Genomic DNA, 22692 nt, shown 5'->3' with positions numbered 1-22692 from the left:
TTGTCATAATACATTTATGACTGGTTTAATGACATTAATTATTTTTTAAAATATTTTTTTTAATAAATGTAACGGTAAAGTATAAAATACAAATCTTTTAGGCTTATATTTTAGTTTTACTTCAATTAAGATTGATCAAATGGTTGAATTTTTTTTCTTATCATTCTCATTGGAACTTAACATTACTTTTATGGACTTTTCATGGTCCACAACAATGTTATAATTTATTGTTAATATTGTTTTATTTTAAAAAAGAATAATAATTCAATGCAAAAATAAAAATCTGTTTATAAATAAACTAGAATGGTATTCGCACAATGCAACAAGATAATCTCGATTTTAATGTTTCGTTTTATATTATCTCTGCCGATATTATAATATGATTTTATATGGTATTAAAAAGCGATAAATTTTTATTTTTAAATAAAATATAAATTTGAACGTATAATAAATTTTTGAAAAAAATATATCGATCATAGTGTCAAATTAAACATTAAAAAGTTTTTTTTTTTGTAATTTTTTCAATTCAATTTTTTAGTATAATTTAATTTAAATAATTAAATGAAATCATTTATTTTTAGTTTATAATAATATAGTTTTTTTTATAAAGATAATAATTAGTATTTTGTTAGAATTCAATAATTATTCTAAATATATTTTAGATTTTTTATTTAAAATGAGATACATATCCAATATTTGGTTATGTTTATCTACAGATAGTTGTACGAATTAAAAAATAAAGCTTTAACAAATTATACATATGCATAATTTACTTGTAATCTTGAATTTTAAGTAATATGCTTCAATAAACAGTACTTAATGCCTAAAAATAGTTTTTAATAATTTTTATCAAATATTTTATAATATAATATAGATTAAGTAAAATAATCGATATATTTATTAGAAACTACAAAACACCATCATTAAATTTACTATTTTTAAAATAATGTGGGTGGTAAAAAGTACAATAATTTAACCTGGTTTTTTTTACCCGGTTACAGTTTTAGAAATTAACTTTTATGCAAATTTCTTTATCGGTAACCGGGTTCAAGACGTCATACGTTGTCGGGGCATGTGGGGGGACCAAACAAGCCATTATGCAAAAAGGGAGGGTTTTCTTAATTATTATTTCAGGACCTCGAGTCTCACAATTTGCAATTTCAGTCCTCGCAATTTTTCATTTTGGTGATTATTTAATTACTAGCCTATGTCACTAACACCTACATGTTTTATTGTGTATAGTATTAGATAATCATAGAACCACAAAGTCTTTGAGTTGGTATTCCAAATGGAACAAGTGTTGTTGATTAGTTGAATTTTCACATAATAATTTTAATATTTTTGTCTTTTTTTTTTAAAGTAAATGTATGATTTGTATATATATTTCTTTTTATATCAGATGAGAATTACTGTATTTGTTTGACTTGATTAACAGTTATAATATTTATAACTTGTGTTTATTAGAAAAACAAAAACTCAGTTTTAACCAATTATTCCGTCTTATAACATATATTTGCTTTCATCATATCTAAGCGAATAAAGCAGTATATGAAAATGGGATATGTAATTGTTGTCCTTATCCACATAAAAAAAATACACGGATATGATATTGTTGTATACGTTGACAATTCAATGGGCCCACGACACACTAAAGTCTTAAATAGCATTTAAAATTAATATTTAATATGTTTCCTAAGTTTTTATTAATTAACCTTGATATCCAACTTGTTATGCGAGCCGACTAGTCACATGTCGACCACCTGTTTTGTGGGTAGCTTAGAGTCACCGCATTTGAATCTTCTGGTCACAAGGAGATTTTTGTTCCTCTTTAAATTTGAACTTAAGACCTCTAGATACTTTTGACCTTTGGTATCAATTATATTCCATTATAAAATAAATAATAATACATTTATAAAAATATTATCTTTTCTTTCATTTCTGTATGAGAAATTTATTTTATTACTCACTCTTCAAAACAGCAGATAATTTTTTTTTCTTTTTTTTACTTCCCAAATAAAATGTACGGATTTGGTTATGAATATTATTAATCTGTTCGATTTGAAAAATGAAGATGGACGGTTCGATTTTTGGTTTTAATTGAAACCGGACCAAACCATCTATATCATGTTGGGTCGGTCCAGCCCATAAATTACTCAGCCCAACAAAAGCAATTTAATAGGTCCAATCTGGCCCATTACTGGCATCACTCCAATTGAAACCGGACCAAATCATCTATATCATGTTGGGTCGATCCAGCCCATAAATTAATCAGCCCAACAAAAGCAATTTAATGGGTCCAACCCGGCCCATTGCATAACTCCAACTGTCCAACAACATAAGCATCATCATGTTCAAACGACTTGGGTCAATTCTGCTGTCACTGAGAGAGAAAAACGAAGGTAAACATGGAGGTTTTTGAAGCCAGATCTCGTTCAACCCTAATTTTATCACTCCTCGTCTTTTTCTCCCTAAGTTTCCGATCGTCTTCTTCGCTATCATCATCATCATCGGAGCTTCAGATCCTTAGCGCCGAACGCAGAGTAAGATATCCTATAATAACTCATCATTTCTGCAACAAATTTCACTTGTTTTATTTTCTTTGTGTGGGTGATATCTGATTGGAAATTTGATCGTTTTTCCTAACCGGTCGCTGGTGCATTCTCGAAACGATCGAATTCTTAAAACGAGTTGGTAATTGACGAGGGGACTGAGATTTGGACTGGTTGTTGTGTTAGATAGAATGAATTATGATGTTTTGTTTATGAATTGGTTATTTGTTTTTATTATTGTATATGACGTTAATAATGCTGATTGTTGTTGGTGCAGATTGATTTAGCTTCACACATTATTAGGGTCGTCTTGAGTTTGAAGGTACTTTTCTATAACTAGAATCTATCGCCTGAACGTATAAATGCTTTTAAATGACATTTTAGGACAAAACAAAGAAAGCTGGTCTCAGTATCAACTAGATATTTACACATTGAGTTTTGTTGCGTCTGTACTATGGTTATTGTGAGATCAAAACCCCCTGCTTTTGTTTCCTTTTTCTTTCTGGGGGGTCGGTCTGGATAGTCCTTTTAGTCGAACTAGCCAATTTATAAGGTTAGGTTTGTTTGCTGTTTTTCCTTTCACAAAAAGTGTTGTGATCAAGATTCAGTGGTAGCGACTTCTTAGTATATTTATTATAGCTCTACATCTATATGCTGATAAGCATGTGACTATTTGGCACACCCAAGTTGCTGCCATACCAAAACAAACCATGCGAGCCTAGTATATCCCACCAAAGATGCTGCCTTGATTGCTTATATTCAGACATCTCCTTTGGTTGATTCCCACTTCACTGGTGATACCAATTAACCTAGTTTATGGGGAATGATTGGTTACATGTCAAATTTTCTTACAAGCCAGTAGCTGGTGGTCAGCAAATATATAGTTTTGAGCTTACAGCTGTCTAGATATCTGCTACTCATTGGTTTAGCTGACAATAAACCTAGAACTATATTGTAGCATATGTTTTTTATGCTGGACTATTTCAGGTACAAAATGATGGGGAATTCCCTGCTTCAAATGTTCTTCTTGCATTTCCACCGCCACAAGCCAAGCATCTATCACTTATCCAGGCTGCTGAACTTACTGGAAAAAAGAAGAAGAAATCTCTACAGCCACTCGATGTGAAGCCAAGTGATCATGCTGATGGGCCAAATGGAGCCAAATTTTTCTCTATTTCTTTGAGGAATCCATTGAGCACTGGTGGATCTGTCTCAATAGAAGTATCATATATACTGACCCAATCCCTGGAACCTTTTCCTGTAGAGATAAGTCAGTCAGAACCCCAATTAGTCTTATACCGTGATGGTGCTTTAATATTGTCCCCATATACAATTAAACAGCAGACAACAGTTATTAGGACACCGACTACCAAAGTAGAATCATTTACAAGAGTGGAACCAACCACCCAAATGCGTACTGAACTGAAGTATGGGCCTTATCAGGACCAGCCTCCTTTTTCATATGCTCCCATACTTGTTCATTTTGAGAATAACAATCCATTTGCTGTCGTTGAGGAACTTGTACGAGAAATTGAAATTTCTCACTGGGGCTACCTTCAAATTACAGAGCATTACAAGTTGGTGCATAATGGAGCCAGACACAAAGGTGGATTCTCAAGGTCAGGTCACAGTTAATTACATATGATATATGAGGCCATGCTTGTGCAACACAATGTTAGTTCAGTTTACCCAACTCCCTGTTTTCTTTTGCACTATTCTCAACTCTCCCCTTGCACTACTTCCTTCAGTTTCTTGTTGCTTGCCGGTGTTACCTGTAGGTTGTGATGTGCCTTGAGATGGCTGTCTTGCCCCACCTCCCCGGCGCTAGGTGGGCAATCCGCTCTTAGGTCGTTGGACGGTTTTTATTGAAGCAAATAAAAATGAATAAGTGAAAATAAATATAATAAAATAATAGAGTTGAGTATTTTGATATAAAAAATCGCATTTTTCTTGGTTTTATGTCCATCCCTGGTTATTTTCTTTTGATCTTACAGTAATTAAGGGTTGCTACCTCATTATATTTCTTACAAGTGAAATCCATTGTAGCGCATTCATCCCTGGACGTCTCTTTTAACTATAGTTACAGATTTGTTTAGTATCCTTTTATGTCTGCACTAATATGCATGCTATTCATATTCCATGATATATGAATTAAGATCCAAATTTATGTCTTTGAAAATTGTTATGGTTGTTACTTTAGTTTGTACATAGGATGATGATGATGTTAGTCTACTTGCACCTGTATTTTCTTGTTTTGTTTCATTTTATACTTGCCTTTTTGTCGTCACTGAGATATCTGAATATGAATGTACAATGTGGTCATTGATATTCATCTTTGTTAAAAGGAAGAGATTATTTTATTTTCCCTCCTACCGTCTCAGGCTGATTCGTGTTCTTGGTTGATTATGTTAGACGCTGTTTACTTTTTTCCTCCGTTGATTGGTGTTTGACCTTTTTCACTCTTAATTTTGCAGGGTTGAATATCAATCCAGACCATCTATCAGTGGCGTTTCTTCATTCAAGCATCTTCTTGCAAAATTACCCCCTAGGGTTCACTCTGTCTACTACCGTGATAACATAGGCAATATTTCAACATCACATTTACGGACAAGTTACAGTAAGGTAACTCGGTTTATCTTATTTTGATCATGGTGGAAAGAGATTGTGTGGTTTTTTCATGGTTCCTTCAGAAGATTGATTCTGACATTTTGATTTTTCATCTATATCATTGTCTTCATGATGTTTGCTGCAAACTAAGATGGTTATCATTCTGTACACTTTTTCTTTAGTTTTTCTGTGTGTATTATGGGTTTCATCTTCATTTTTCCTCATATCATATGAACGGAATCCACTATCATGCCTTATGTCTTCTTACGTCATATAAAATAGGACTAAGAAATGAAAATGTTGATTGGTCTAAGAAGTTGTATCTAAGACGGCTGAAATGAAGTTTATAGGAACTTGTACATAAAACTGAAGGTGGGGAGGGGGGGAATGCAAAAATAGAAAAGTTAATTTACCTGATTTCTCTATGTTTGATCGGTCTTAATGGGTACAGGGGTCGAGACAATCATTTTGCTATTCTCTACTATCAAGGTTCATGTTCACGCTGATATTGGTCACCATCGTCCTTCACTACCTCTTTCTTTTAGATTGTTATTTTCATGTGATGCTCATATTTTGACAAACATAACTTGTTTGCCATGGTGCGCCTAGAAGGCCTACATAAACGCACTTCAAATATCCTCATCTCTGATCATGTATCATCATGCAACTCCTTATCTGATCCATCTTTTAACTCTTAGTAAAAACACAAACAATCAAAGTGGTGGGAGATTAACTATACTATATATGAAAACGGGAATGGCATATGCCTGTTGGCAAATTTTCTTCAAATAGAAGGATAAACAAGAGATCATCATCTGTTGCACAGGGACGCCTAGAATTCCCCAATGTGTACATAGGAAATAGATTTAAAAGCCATAAAGATGTTGCATCATTTCCTGTTGTTGGTACTAAGGGTGCGTTTGGTACACTGGATGGGACAGGACAGAACAGGACAGAGATCCCTGTCCCATGTTTGGCATGACTTTTATGTGGAACAGACAGGAACATAGTGAAACATGCCTATTCTACCCCACCCCATTGATCAGGGTGGAACAAGGTGGAACAAACTTATATTTTACCAATATAACCTCAAAATAAAACTTAATTCTCTTCTAAAATATCAAATAGGTCTCTTTTTTACAATTTATTCATTCTTTAAATTTTATTTATTGTATTTTATGTTTCTTAAACTTTCATTTTACTGTCCTCAAAATATTATTTTTATACGGTTTTTATATTTTTATTAATTTATGTAATTTATTATATATNTATGTTTCTTAAACTTTCATTTTACTGTCCTCAAAATATTATTTTTATACGGTTTTTATATTTTTATTAATTTATGTAATTTATTATATATTAGTAATAAAAATAATGTAGAAAAGAGATAAAAATAAAAATTGGAAGCTACATAAACTTTTTATTTGGTGTCATTTTAATTGTTTTGACGAAAACTTCAAATGATATATTTTGTTATAAAAATTAATTATTCTATTATAATTTAATAAATTACATAAATTAATTAAAATAAACAACTCATCAGGGGTAAATTGGTCATTTTACTTGTTCTGTTCTGTCCAATTTTATCTTACCAAACGTTGAACAGTTGTTCTATCCTGTCCTATCTTGTCTGGACACCAAACACACTCTAAGTGACCTCTGACAGCATTGTTCATGTTTGAGGTTGGTATTCTAAGTTCTAGTGGCATGTCCAGGATGTCAACTTGATGCTGTAGCTAAATGCATCATGTCACTCCAAATGGTTTTCCTTGGGAACATAATCTTAGCTCTTCTATATTGTTACTTTCAATCCAATAGCTGATCAACTGTCTCATATTCCCAGTTTCCGTAAAAGCATGCTCGTATTCCCATTTGATGCCAGCAACATTGATTATCCATATAGACGTGACATTTTAATTTTCATGCATGCAGTCTGAACTGGAAATAGAGCCACGATATCCTTTATTGGGAGGTTGGAAAGCAACTTTTGTCATTGGATATGTGTTGCCACTTCAAGACTTCCTTTTTGAGTCAGATGATGGTAAGCGCTATCTGAACTTCAGTTTTGGATGTCCTATTGCTGAAACGGTGGTAAACAAAATAACAAACAAGGTACATGATCATGATAATTGAATCTTTTTAAAAAAAAATTGGATGCTTGTCCATTGTTCATTTGTTCTTCACTGCTTTTGTTAACAAGTACAAAGCTTTTTCAGGTTGTGCTGCCTGAGGGATCAAAGAACCCATTTGCCGTGGTCCCTTTTTCTGTGGAACGCCATGCAGAGGTAACATCTATTTGTTCTATAGATGAAAGGTCATTAATTGGAAAAAAAATTAATTGCCATAACATGATCATTATTTGTGTTCCTTTTGCTTCATGTTGTAGTTCGATACATCTTGATCTTGCTATGCTATTTTGATCAATTAGCTGTATGATAAATATATATTGCGTGACGTCTCTATGTTAAGTGAACATCTCCATTATTTAGATGAAGATTGCAAATGTTACTTCTGGTGGGTAAAGCATCATTTGTCATTTGCACCTGGTAGTTATTACTGCTTTGGCTATGTGCTTATGAAATCGAGTGACTTTACATCATTTGTACTTTTTTTAATGCAATACTGTAAACTGAAGCCCCTTTCTTGATCTCCACAGACAAGCTATTCCTACCTTGATATTGTCGGAAGACCGGTGGTGGTTTTGGAGAAGGAAAATGTAGTTCCTGAGCACAACTCACATTTCCAGGTGAAACTACTTGCATATTAACCTTTTCTTTCATTTTAACACCTTTACCTTGGTTGGTTCCTGTTGAGACAAGGGGAATCCCATATTGAAAGGTCGGACTTTATTGCAACTTTTTTTGGACAATTTAATCCACCATGACTCTTGCATTAGGAAATATAATTTAGGTTTGGATAACTGAACTCGCAGGAAAAATGTTGGAAGAAGCCACAGCATGTGCGTGTTGTATAATCTAGGAGTTTATAGTAGAATTAGTGGTTATAACTTCTGTGAAAGGATCTTGGCGTATAATATATACATGTAATAGGGGTTGAAGATAATTAAAAAGGAGCAGGTTGATAGAAAATAAAAGCCATTCCAGAAGAGGGACATCCTAAGTTGATATCATTTAGATGATTCAATTTACTTCCCTTGCACAGAGCTTTTAGTTATAAAGTGTAGTTGATTATATAAGATTTATTCTAGAAATAAAGATAAGGAGTGTCACAGTTAGTTAGGGCTGAAGGTGCAGGTGCAGGTGCAGCCATACAAAAGAGCAGGATTCAGTTGGTTGAGATTAAGTAGAATTTAACAGCAGAAATTCGATTGTCTTATTTTGCATGGAACTTTCCTGAAAGAGGAACTTATTGTTTAACTGTCAAGAAATATTGAAAAGCCAAAATAGGTGAGAAATGTATCATAAAGATGGGAACTCTTTTTATTGTGGCGCAGTAGTTCAGGATTTTTTTTTGCATATTTATAGTGGACTTTGGATGGAGCTTATTACACGGAATCCCATCTTTTAGAGAATCCAAATAGATTGTAAACGAGACATAAGGAAGTAAACACGATAGAGAATGAGCGATATATGAAATCTCGATCCAAAGAATGCCAACCATGATGTTGTAAAAGGCTGTGATGTAGTTCTCCATGTGCATTAACCATGGTTTTGTTCTTTTTGCAGGTTTACTATGACTTCCACCTGATGTTCATGCTTGCAGAGCCATTGATGCTGACATCTGTATTTTTCTTTTTGTTTGTTGCGGCCGTGGCCTACCTTCACATGGACATTTCGATAAGAAAATGAAGAACATTGCAGGCCGGTGCAGACAGATTAGTTTCAGGTACAACGCTTCGTTAAACCAATCTCAATATGAACATGGCCGGATAAATTAGAGTATATGTAAAATTGACCCATACGCTTGAGGGAACCATCACCGTGAATGTGTTATATGAGATTGTAAAGTTTCCTTAAACTAGGTGAGGAATGGGGACATTTAGACCAGTCTCTGATCAAAGAATACATTTTTTTAACTGCTTTGATTATGGAAGTGATCTGCTTCTTTACTGTCTATTTGTCTGCTGGTTTTCACCTTTAAGACCTGGACTGGATGCATAATCATTTTGAAATGGGGATGTTTGTTTTTTTGCCAAGATCAGGTAAGATTCTTGGTCCTTGCCATATTGATTCGGTAAAGTAATGTGACTTGGTAAGTGCTTACCCAGATAAGCGTTTGGTAAACGGACCCTTACTGATTATAACAAGTGTCAATTAATGTTTTAATCTATATCTTATTATTTATAAAAAAAACGTGTTAGTATTATTTGTATATTGTAATAACAAAACATAGGTGTCACAAAACGAGGCTCTAATTTTTATGTTATACATTTTCGTAATATTAATGAAGTCGTGATTTATTTTCGACAACAAAATTGAAATTACAAAAAAACTAGGATACAAATTTTGACAAAATAAATGTAAAATCTCTTTTACATATTTAAAAACCCAATATACTCTCAAAAATAATTTGTATAAAACTCTGTAAATTGGTTTTGATTTTCTTTGACCGTAAATATTTATCACGTCTTTTTCATATTTTTATGAATATAAACGTCAAAATCTATTAAACAATACACTACTTGATAACATCGTTTAAAAAACGATAAATTTCAAATATCGTTAAGTCAAAACTTGATGTCGTACTGATCATATTGACATGGAGTTTGATTTATGACGTCATATTTTTCAAAAATTGTATAATTTAAAAAAGAAAATGGTAAGGATATGGCAATCTAAAAAAGGTGAAAGAACTGATGTGATTGTTAGCAAATGTCTTGTTTTTTTGGGGTGTATGGTTGTGGCTAGGTTGGCCAGCATGGGCTCATATTCATTAGAACCATGGTCCACACTTCTTGACATTTTGCACCATCAATTATTAGAGTTCAATGAACCATGGTCCAGTCCTTGGTTGGGTTAGGTGCACCTCACCCTCACTCTCACTCTCACTCTCACTCTCACTCTCACTCTCACTCTCAACCCTACCAACTTTTGTTGGTATCTTACCAATTTCTTTCCCCTCAAGTGATCACTTTATACAATAATGATATATGTTGCTGTAAGTTTCAGCTAACAATTACTTATACATACATATATACAAAAGAAAACAGCGATCAAATGCAAAACATCTAATTTCTACAAACCATGTAAACCATCCTCATTCGTTGATTTCATTGTTTAATTTTATAAAAAAATTTCATGAAATTATTTAATCTTGTAAAATTGTTTCATATAATACTTTTTTTTGATTATTTTGTTTCATATATAGTTATGAAATTATTTCATATAATACTTAATGAAATTTCAATGGAATTGTTTCATGTATTTCTCTAAAATTAAAATAATTAAGATGATAATATCCATGATTAACACTCTCCACAATAAAAATGATTAATCAACATCTCATAATTACAAAAAAAATGAACAAAATGAAAAATTATGATTGTTTAAACAATAAAAACGGTTTGTACAAATAACGTGGTTTGCAAAGTTAACCTCTCTCTCTCTCTCTCTCTCTCTCTCTCTCTCTATATATATATATATATATATAGTCGGAGATTGAAACCAAAATACTTTTATTTTACAAAAACACAAAAATATATTTATCATACATAATAATACATGTGAGGAACATTGGAGTATGCGGACGAATAGTTCCGCGACCAAAACATATGAAATATAATCAAAATTGAAGATAAGTAAATTATAAAAAAAAACCCGATCATTCTATTTTCATTAAATTGACATTTATATTCGTTTTTTAGTGTTTCCATATTTTCAAACGTTTGACGGGTAAGTGTTTACTGGTAAAATTCAAATACTATCACTTACTTTACTGAATAAAATTTTAATCTATCAAAACGGCATTGTATGCAACAATTTACCCGGTAAACGCTAATCGGGCAAGAGATGTCACCCTCGCTTACCGAGTAAGAGTCGTCGCCCTCATTTACTAGGTAAGGAGTTGTTTGTTTACCTCTTAATAGTTCCATTAAGAGACAACCTCTGAATTGTTAAGATGTGAATCTTATTTGGCAAAAAAAAATATGCGTCTTAATGGTTCTAAAATCCTCTGAATGATTTTGTATCATGGGACACCCTTAACCATTCAGCACCCTAATCTCATTGCAAATAATTACCAAACAATTATATTTCATTTTACACTATATCAAGAGTCTCTCTTAATCATTCTGGCCACTTAATCATTTTGTACCAAACCATTCAACAACTGTCAAACATCCCCTAAGATTCTTAGCCTTGTCTTCATTCTTACAAAAAGGGTAAGTATCTAGGTTCTTGTTATATTCATCTGGTAGAGTAATATGATTTGTTAAGCGTTTACCAAATAAACAGTTGATAAATAACCCCTTATTCTTAAAAGTGAACACTTGTTTTCAGACTAAATTAAAATAGAAAAAATAAATTGCTTCATATGTTCCAATATAAATTATCTACTCTCAAATAAAGTAAAGAGTGGAATAAGAAAATTGACACTTATTTAAAAATAAAAATAAAAATAAAAATATAAAAGAAGTAAATGTATAATTTATAATTATATTTGTTTGTAGTTGTCTTGTGAAGAGTAAAGTCTAGGAATCCCATGATATTTGACTTTGTATGAAATTACAAAAATGACCATGAGACACACAACACATGCATTTAATTATCTTTAAAAGTAACGTTGACCAAGGCCCATGGGGTGAGGAGCGAGGGGCTTAAATTCATTAACACCAAACACATAGGCGATGCCGCCGTGCACGGCCATCGGTAACGCCTTCATCGGCGGCGGAACCATCACGTGACCACCATCAATACCCACTTCATACATACATAAAAAGGACATCTCCCATGTTTTTCTTTTCTTCTTTAAATAACAAATGCTTCAAACATAATCCTTTTTTACAATCCTAAAAATAAATCAAAAACCAAACTCAATAAATAGAAGAAAAAAAAATACTATTATATATATATATATATATCGCTCGGTCTCATATGATCTAAAGTTTTTTTTTCTCTCTCTCTCTTTGTATATATATAGACTTGTGATTATGTGAGACAAGACTGTTTTAGTAAGACATATTAAACGAATCATAATTTAAAAGCATTTTTATAATAACTTGTGCATCAAATATCATACAATGTTTTGGTTATTAATCAATTAAAAAAATGTAGTAATAAAATTAAATATTAATTATTGTCCAAGTGTTTACCAAATTTTTGGTTTGGTTAGGTGAAATTGGTATGTTGTTGTGATGGGGATTTGTTATCTATTCCAAGTGTGTATATGTTTGTGTCATCTCTCTCTCTCATAGATATATATATATATATATATATATATATAAATAATATGTAGGAAATTATACCAAAATAAAAGTTAAAAACTTTGGGTTGTGCTCAACAAGTATGTCATATATGGTTATTGTTTAGTGAAGTTATAAACTAACTTAAAAGTGGCCGTATCAACTCATTTAACTAATATTAGTAAAAAATCGATATATTATACTTTATTTTTTAAATAAGAATGTTAGATTCATATAAAAATTGATAAGTAAATTAAACCAGATATATTCACTAAATTGTCTTAAAAACAAGGTCCTAAACTCCATACATTTTTGTAAATATTTAAAGATACAAATATTGTTTCCAATAAAATTTGTAAATTAACAAAAAAAAAAATTCTTGAATAGCATAATTATTTGTAACAGTTCATCTCATATGGAGTAAACTCCTTATAAATCCCAAGTAGTGGACTACCAGTAAATTTCACGATAATTTTAAGTTGGATTCGAAGTTATTGGGTTAGTCCGTTGTTTTGGGCTTTGGGGGTGTTACAAATGGTATCAAAACCGATCCTTGCACCATTGACATGGTGGGGTAATCAGTGTATGCCAAGTCGTTGAGAGTGGGTGTTTGTAATATCATAAACGAATCCCATATTGTCGATGACAAGGGGGGAAGATTATGGGCAGACCTGACGAGGATGTCAGGAGTTTAAGTGGGAGAGTTTATAACAACTCGTCTCACATGGATAAAAAGTGAAAATTGTTACCTTTTTACAAGTCTTAAATAATAAGTTACCAATAAATTTCACCATAGTTTTAAGTTAAATTTGAAGTTACGGATCAATCTGTTACTTTGGGGATGTGTGCGTTGGATTTTTACATTATTATAATAAAAAAAATACCAAATTAATCACAAAATTGGGTCAAAAATATTAATTTATTAAAAAATGAATTATTGGACAATCATTTTGTTTACGTATTTAAGGTTAAGCGGCAGCCGCGTAATTTTGGATTTTCTTTTGATGTCGCACTCTTGTATTTACTTGATTCGTATTATTTTTTAAATAAATGCAATAATTATTATAATTTGTTTTAAAATTGCGAATAACATATTTTAAATAATATTTTATTACTGATAAAATATATCAAACGTTTTTATTAAATTAATATAACTCCAAATTAAAACATGAAGATGATCACAATGTGTGTGTACGTGTTCGTTATTTTATGGAACAAACATTTTCATTATGTGTGGATCCATCTTTAATTAAATTAAAGAAACATATTTTAATTTTATAAATAATATTGTTTTTTAAATATTAAACTTTATTATTAAATACGTTTTTATTGTAGGTAATAAATGAAGCTTTCAAAAATACGATACCAAAAATAGAAAATTATAACAAAATACACTTGTTTTAGTACAATTTGTTCTTGGATGTTTTGTTATAAGTAATTACTTTATCCAGACAATTCGATGTTAAACATTCATAGAAGTGTGCAGATCATCATTTGATTCAACTAAAACTGTCCGACCATAATTTGATATATAATTGTAACAGAATCAGATCGAATCCAAATTTCAACATCCAAATTAGATCAGTTGATTTTGAATGATTCAATAAAACCAAACCAATCCAGTCCAGTGACCATCTATTTATCGTCAGCTACCATCCAATTATTCATCCAACTACTATCCGTTTAGTAAGTATATAATTATTAACATTTTACAGTATTGTTTCCGGTTGATATTTATACGTATCAATTTATCATAAATTAACAAAATGCATGAATATTTGGTTGAAGTAGTTAATTAATTGGCTAAAATTTGTATCAAAATATTAGATGGATTTAATTCAACTGATAAACCGATAATAATATCCAATTGATGAAACCGATCAAATCCAATCATTCATTTTAGATGAGATTGATCAGATGATAAATATCAATTGGATTGGGTCGTATGACAAAATCCAACATCTATTAGATGATTGAATCAGATCAGATCCATATAAATCCATTGGATTTCAACCTCTATGAACACCTCGAAACTCATCTTCAAAAATTACGTTCAAAACACCTTTTTTATATATTTATTCACAGTCCATATTTCTATAAAATCATAGAAAATATATAAAAACATATACATATATATCATGCATGCATGAAATTCATATGATATTGATACAATAACCATGGTTAACTAAATAGCGAGAAAAGTGGGGGAAGGCGGTGTTAGTCAATAAGTTGGCGCAAGAGTCGGGTCTGAGACATGACTCCACCCCTTACCATAATTATATATATAATACAAAAAATTATATATACGCAAAACATATATAATATATATATATATATACATACAACAAATGCAATTCAATCAATTGAGATTTTTATAGCTTTAACAAAAGTTCATTTATTATGATTTGAATATTTATGGAAGATTACTAGGGTTCATTAACTATGATCAATACTTTATATTAGGAAACAGTCAAATTTTTTATGAAATCACATTTATCAAATTAAATGGACGGTTGAGATTAAATTGTATTGGTTGTACAAATATAAAAGGTTACATAATAACTTACCTCTCTCTCTCTCTCTCTATATATATATATATATATATATATATATATATATATTGAAAAGTTTAAACGATAACACCTTTATTTTACGAGAACGCAAAAACCTTTTTACTATAGACAATCATATGTGATACTATAATTCCATCGCATATGATACACATGTGATACTAAATTAATGACGCAGACGATTTTTGATACTATCTTAGTTGCAGACCAAGTCGCTCTTACACCACTAAGCCCCTCACAAGTATTATCACATATGATAAGAGTGTTGTTGGTATGATCCTATAATCCATCAAGACCATCACATGTGATGCTAAATCATAGACGCAAACAACTGCCTAAGACGTTGAACACGTCTTCCGCACATCACAAGGTTCCCTCACGCGTATTATCACATATGATAAGAGTGTTCTCGTTTTAACACCTCTCTCTCTCTCTCTCTCTCTCTCTATATATATATATATATATATATTCAAAGTCAATTTCACCCAAATCTCGCTTCTAGCGTGATCTCTCTTTTTTTTTCAATTTTGTTATTCTTCATTAAATTCCCTGTTTTTCCACTCTTCCTAATTAATTAATACTTAAAAACCAATATTTAATTCGTTTTGATAAGGACCCACGTATGTCCACACGCCAAACCTATCCCGTGGATCCAAACCCAACCAACTACAACCCAAGTCAACATTCACTAAATATAATTACAATTAACTCATCTTTTTTATAATTTAAACATAATTACCAATTAATCTTGCTTTTCATTTGGATTTCAATTGTTTCATCAACACCTTCTAAATCGAGTATTTATGTATGATTAAACCGCTAGTAAAATTTATAGATCGGTAGTGGAAATTGCGATGGAACTGATAATTAATCATAAAATTACAAAAATTGGTGATGACTGATATTAAATATGATATATTGGTGATGAAATTTGTGACTGAATTCATGTTAAATATAGGCAAAATACATGCCATATGACTTGTTTTTTAATTCTCAAAATTTCTAAAATAACATAATTGTTGGAGATGTTTTAAGCATTTTTTTAATGTATATTTACAAAAAAAAAACATTATATTTACAATACATAAATTTAATATTAAAAATACATAAAGTAATAATTATTAATGTATAAATAAATTTAATATTGAAACCTTGCACAAAAAGATGATTTTTTTAACACCTTAAATAACATATTAAAGATTCATACCTCATAAAAGAGAATAAATAAATATTTACTCGATATCGATATTATATATTATAAATTTGAGTAAAATTATTTGACTTTTGAATATTACATTTAATTTTATTTATAATTCAATAAAAATATACTGATTAAATTAATATATTATTTGACATCCTTTTTGAAAACGGACAGATCATGCTTTTCTACCTTTTCGTACGTAAAAGGTGGGGAGTGGCGCACACGCGCCAGACACTGCGGGTGGTAGAAGCTTCCATTAGTGCGAAGATTTAGATCTGATCAAAGTAAAAGTAACGAGTTTGCAGAAACTTCAAAACATACCCTCAACTTTGGATATTGTTCCCCATGTAGTCCTCAATCTACTTCCACATATTTATTTAGTCCATAAAACTTGTTTTAACAATTTTTTTGTCAACTTTATTGTGCATCATAATTTGTTGTCAACTTAAAAATAATGACAAAAGGCTCATGCTTATATCTTTCATCTATAAACCACAAATAGTTACCGTAAGACTGTTAATATCAAGCATTCTGATATATATCAAAAAAAAAACATCAACACTGCACCTAGTGATACCAGAATGGGAACATGAGATAGTTCATCAAATAGACTCGTTTTCAAAACAATAAGCAATGTTTTGATCAGTGTATAAACAAGTCTGATATCTGACTTAGCTCAAAACAAATCATCTACACAGTAGAGAAGTTTGGAACACAAAACAAATCATCTACACAGTAGAGAAGTTTGGAACATTACAGTAACATCCAACACCAGTATTTAACATAAATATACCTTTTAGGTTTAATTCAACGTGGATCAAGTGGTCAACTTGATGAAGACAGAGTAAACATCTCAAATTAGAACGTTGCATTCGTGAAATGCTAATAACGTGTAAATATAAGAATAGTAATTCTTTTATCTTATCACATGCTATATTCCAATCTTCTGTAAAACCAGTTTATAAGCAACAAAACTTATATCCTAAAAAAAACGTTAATTTTTTTTTGATACATATGAAACGGTTCAAATAAGAATGTTAAATATCGTAGGAAGATAATAAAGAAAAGTTAAGAACGTGTTCGTATTTGAATCGTTGAAAAAATCTATTTGAAGATGCATATGTGACCCGACGTTACAAATTATTCATAACACGTTTACATATGCATCTTCAAATGAAATTTTTTTCCCAATATCTCATAACCTTCTATTCTTACCTTTTTTTCATGATACTTAGTCTTATTATTTGAACTTTCTGCTTGTTACATAATTTTCAATAAATCTTTTTTTACTGATGCTAAATTTTTTTTTTGATAAATATTAAATTGAACTAAAAATTGATTGCAAGTTGTAGACAAGGGGGAAAAGTTGTTGCATGATTAAGGGAGGGTGAAAGTGTTAATTTGAAGAGTTGAGGGGGTATTGTTGGAGTTTGTTGTTTTTGATCAATGAAGAAATAGATATAGTCTGTACCGAAAATACTTGGGGCTCTGGTAATTTGGTGGAATCTATAACAAACAAACACCCTCTCCCCATTTTCACCCAATCCCTTTCTCTCTCTTCCTTCTTCTCTTTCTCTCTCTCACTAGAATTCATATTTGTCTGTTGTATGCCACCGTCTGGTCGGCAGCGAGGCTTCAGGTCAGTCACAATTCCTGTCTCTCTTCCCTTTGTGTTGTCACTCTCTGTTTTCTGCTTAAATTCCTCTGTGCTTCTTTCTTGCCTTTGTGATAAACCCGCTTCCCTTTTTGTCTAATCTGACTCAAGAAATTCAATTCTGTTGTTTATTGATCTGGGATTTTGTTTATAGACAGAGAATAAGATTTCTCGCTTTAATGGAGGTTCTATTTTTAACTGCTCTGCTTGTTTGTCGTATGATTTCTAAGAAAATGGGGTGTTTAATCTGAATAAAACCCGAATCCACTTGTTGAAATTGAAAGAAGTTGTTCATGATTTTGTGATGAATTTGTTGTGATATGGTTGGAAGTTATGAACCGTTTTTAGCAATTTTCAAATTTCTATGGCGACAATGAATAGAGTTATTAAGTTCTGTTTTGATTGTTTTTGTGTGATTTTGAAGGTATTTATATGTGCTTTCTGTGTGGTTTTACAGCAACTATCGGGAGGGTTTTGGGGGTTTCTAGCATAAGGGTTTTACTTTGAAGATGATTAATGTGATGGATCATGTGAATAAACCCATGAATGAAGTGGATAAGAGCTTGGATGGTCAGTTATGGCATGCCTGTGCTGGTGGTATGGTTCAAATGCCGGAATTAAACTCGAAGGTTTTCTATTTTCCTCAAGGCCATGCTGAACATGCTGCCGCCGGCAATGGCGATTTCCGGGATCTCCCAAGAATCGCGCCGTACGTTCTCTGTGGAGTCTCCGCCGTCAGCTTCATGGCGGATTCCGACACAGACGAGGTTTATGCTAAAATAGGGCTTGTCCCTTTGGGAAATCACAACGATTGTGATTTCGATAATGATGGTGGGTTTTTAGGGTTTGATCATAACAAGAATGAAAATCAAGAAAAACCGGCTTCGTTTGCCAAGACTTTGACTCAATCTGATGCTAACAATGGTGGCGGGTTCTCCGTTCCGAGATACTGTGCTGAAACGATCTTTCCCAGATTGGATTACACGGCTGAGCCACCGGTTCAGACGATCTTGGCTAAGGATGTTCACGGAAAGCTGTGGAAGTTCCGGCATATCTACCGGGGGACCCCTCGTCGCCATCTTTTGACCACCGGCTGGAGCAATTTCGTGAACCAAAAGAAGCTTGTAGCCGGCGATTCCATCGTGTTCTTGAGAGCCGATAATGGTGATCTCTGTGTCGGAATTCGGAGAGCCAAGAGAGGAATTGGGAGAGGGTTTCTTGATTCCAATTCCTCTGGATGGAACACTACGATTGCTGGGATTGGGAATTCTGGGAAAGTAACTGCGGAATCTGTGATTGAAACCGCCAATCTAGCGGCAGCGGGGCGGCCATTCGAGGTGGTTTATTACCCACGAGCAAGCACGCCGGAGTTTTGCGTAAAAGCTTCGACTGTAAAGGCGGCAATGAGGATTCAATGGTGTCCGGGAATGCGGTTCAAGATGGCTTTCGAGACGGAGGATTCGTCGAGAATCAGTTGGTTCATGGGCACCATTTCTTCCATTGATGTCGATGATCAAACACGTTGGCCGAATTCTCCATGGAGGCTCCTCCAGGTTCACTCTTCGTACCTTTTTGAAAAACTTGAAGTTTATTAGCAATTTTCTTGCAATTTAACCGTTTTGATTCGTTTCCGATTGCAGGTAGCATGGGATGAACCCGATTTGCTACAAAACGTGAAGCGGGTTAGTCCGTGGTTAGTTGAATTGGTGTCGAATATGCCATCGATCCATCTTTCGCCATTTTCGCCGCCAAGAAAGAAGCTTCGGATCCCTCAACCGCCCAATTTCCCCCTTCTTCCGATGCCTTCGATGATCACCAACAGCATTCCCACAAGCATTCAGGGAGCCAGGCATAATCCTCAATTTGGATTCAATCATCATCAAAAATACTTCAACAAGATCCAATCATTTCCATTTTGGTCCCCAAGATTCCCTCCAAGATTCATCGAAACATCCCAAGAAACCGATGAAAACGTGTCTTGCTTGCTAACGATCGGGAACAATACCAACTTGAAGAACAACGATGACGAAAAAGACGACAAAAAACCCATCTTCGTGTTGTTTGGTAAGCCAATTTTCACCGAACAGCAGCTCTCCGAGAGCAGTTCTGGTGACACCATAGCGAATCAATCTGATGGTTCGGTGGTGGTTCAGAATGGTCCAGTCGAGAGCTCATCCGATGAAGCTGGTCCATGGTGCAAAGACCAAAAGTCTGAGTTTGGGCTCGAGACCGGCCATTGCAAGATTTTCATGGAGTCTGAAGACGTGGGGCGGACACTCGATCTGGCTACTTTTCATTCATATGAAGAGTTGTACCGGAAGCTCGCGGACATGTTCAGTATCGAGAAACCCATAATGCTGAACAACTTGATTTACCGTGACTCGGCTGGTGCCGTAAAACACACCGGAGACGAACCGTTCAGGTATATTGCATGATCGTGCTGTACAACATGCATTAAAACTTGTATGATTCGTGTCTAACGGGTTTTTCTTGTTGTACATTGCTGCAGTGAGTTCTCAAAGACCGCACAAAGGCTAACGATCGTGATGGATTCAGGCAGCCATAACGTAGGACTATTAGCGACGAATTAATGGGTTTCGTGACATGTACAGTCGTTGCTAATTCAAATTCTTACGATTTTTCTTGTCTTTGTTTCTGGGAGTTGTGGTAAAGGCCCCATCGACCGATTTTGAGACGGTTTAGTTTACGGTTTTCTGCTGTTTGCATTTTGCTCAATTAAATGTTGTTTTGGGTTCGAATTCTGTAGTTTTTGTAACTTGTCATGGTTAATGTGTCGTAACGGCCTTCTGTCGCTAAATTGCTACGTGACAGTGGCGGTGGCGGTGGATCCACGGTCTTTGTTTGGTGGTTGAAACCAACAATTGAGTTTGGGCAACAGACAAATTGGTCACCGTGCTTCCAAGGTTCTTGTAATCGGACAAAATTAAATTATTAATTAAATACACTTTTTCACAATCTCACAAAATGTGGCCAAAATTGTAAGAAAAAGTCAAAACAAGGACTAGTTGTGTTACATTATCAAACCTTGCAAGCACAACAATTCAATACATTAAGTAAATATTTTGAACATCGGTAGGTAATATTGGCATCTTAAATGTGTTGTATTGTACGAGTATATTCGTTTAGCGTATATGTGTAACGGACTTTTTGGTACAGTTGTTGCATGATTTAACATGTCTTTTTTAATGCAAAAGTTATGTAATTATAAAACATCATTGCTAATCAATGATTACCATGAAGTCCTTGTACATGGGTTTTTGAATTATATTTGAATGATAAATAAAAAGGATTTAAGTTTGTAAAATTAATGTTGATGTTTTAAAAAGTCAAATATAAGATTTAGAAAAAAGCATGAGACCATTAATTATGGGAGTTAGCAAAGGGCATCCATTAAAGAAGTGGTGGGCATTGAACACAGAAATGTGTGTTGTTAATCCCAACCCAATCAAGCAAAAAGAAGGGCGCAAATGGTGGAAAAACAAATTTATAGGGATTTGAGAGTTAAGTTTTTAAAAGTTGAAGGGCCCTGAAATTAAGGGATTTTTTGGTCAAACTTTGCCTCTTTCTCACAAACCATATTCAAGTGTGGAAGATATGTCACCCAAACAAACCAACCTCTTTTGTGTGTCCACACACCCCATACCTACTCAATGTTACCCCTTTCAAAATATTATTTACAGGTATTTTTCAGGGTAAAAAGATTGATAACCGGTAGTTCCAACCAGTTCATATGAAACCTGTTTTTATAGACATTTTTTTGGTTGATTCAACGGTTGAGGCTGGTCGGGGGTCTTGAATCAAACTCATAACCTGTTTTGTATATGTTTATTGAAAGTATGTTAATTTAAAAATAGAAAGTTCATATTAGATTTGTGTGTACATGATGATCCGATACAAGGGTCAATTTTAGATAGAGTCAATTAGGTTATGAAAACAAAAGATATTACTGCAAAAATTAAATTTGATGTAAGATAACTGTTTTATCTTTTTTTTCCTTCATATTTTAATACTAGACTCGTGTTAACATAAGGTTATTGCTTATGTTATTTTTTTTACATTAATACACAACTTATTACAAAGATTTGCCTTTGAACAATATCTGAATTTGGTAAAAAATGATCAGGGACTAAGACGAATGATCGAGTGAGAAGGAAAGTTAAGATGAAAAACATAAGAATAGATTTGGAACCTTGATCATCTTTAATCTCAAACTCACTCATGATTCCCACTTGATACAATGAATGATCTGGTACATCTCATCCTAATGTACACCTAAAGGTGAAAATTCATTCTTACGCTTTTCACATTGACTTGCCTTATCATTGAAACCCAACATTAGGGACTAAAAGGGTATTATTTTAAAAATTTGTGGATGGAATTAGAAAATTAGCATTGTTATGATGAAATAGACAGCTTGCACACGTGTGGTCGTTTAGCCTCGTGATAGGTTAAAAAATGGATATAAAGATTATAATTAAAGAATATAATATTGCTTCTATTTAATTGTGTGTATCAAAATTATAACAATTCACTTTGACTAACATTTATTTTATTTTATTATTAATTGTTACAAATATTTGTGTAATTTTTGTTGATGAACTTTTCCATTAAAAATGTTCTAAAATATTTCATTGTTACATAAAAAAGAGTCAAATTACACTTCCTTTCCATATGTGAAATAAAAATCAGAATACATATTTCGTTTAAGTGATAATAAAATAAATAATAAC

The 22692-nt window shown here is 32.7% G+C and overlaps 2 protein-coding genes across 2 annotated transcripts; both read left to right on the top strand.

Moving 5' to 3' along the window:
- Positions 1-2363: 2363 nt before the first annotated feature.
- On the top strand, positions 2364-9304 carry LOC112518234 (dolichyl-diphosphooligosaccharide--protein glycosyltransferase subunit 1B). The gene is made up of 8 exons (XM_025125859.1): positions 2364-2540; positions 2827-2871; positions 3537-4168; positions 5024-5171; positions 7089-7268; positions 7373-7441; positions 7813-7902; positions 8843-9304. The coding sequence occupies exons 1-8, from the start codon at positions 2406-2408 to the stop codon at positions 8963-8965; spliced, it is 1422 nt and encodes a 473-aa protein (XP_024981627.1). The 5' UTR covers positions 2364-2405; the 3' UTR covers positions 8966-9304.
- A 9146-nt stretch (positions 9305-18450) lies between these two features.
- LOC112511643 (auxin response factor 18-like) lies at positions 18451-20690 on the top strand. Its single transcript, XM_025117345.1, has 3 exons — positions 18451-19494; positions 19582-20363; positions 20451-20690. Exons 1-3 carry the CDS (start codon positions 18451-18453, stop codon positions 20530-20532), a joined length of 1908 nt encoding a protein of 635 aa, XP_024973113.1. The 3' UTR covers positions 20533-20690.
- The last annotated feature ends 2002 nt before the right edge of the window (positions 20691-22692 follow it).

This window comes from Cynara cardunculus (genome assembly GCF_001531365.2).
Source record: "Cynara cardunculus var. scolymus isolate 2C chromosome LG 1, CcrdV1, whole genome shotgun sequence".
Lineage (NCBI taxonomy): Eukaryota > Viridiplantae > Streptophyta > Magnoliopsida > Asterales > Asteraceae > Cynara > Cynara cardunculus.
The sequence above is the reverse complement of the archived record's forward strand: the minus strand, read 5'-3'. Positions and strand labels throughout refer to the sequence as shown.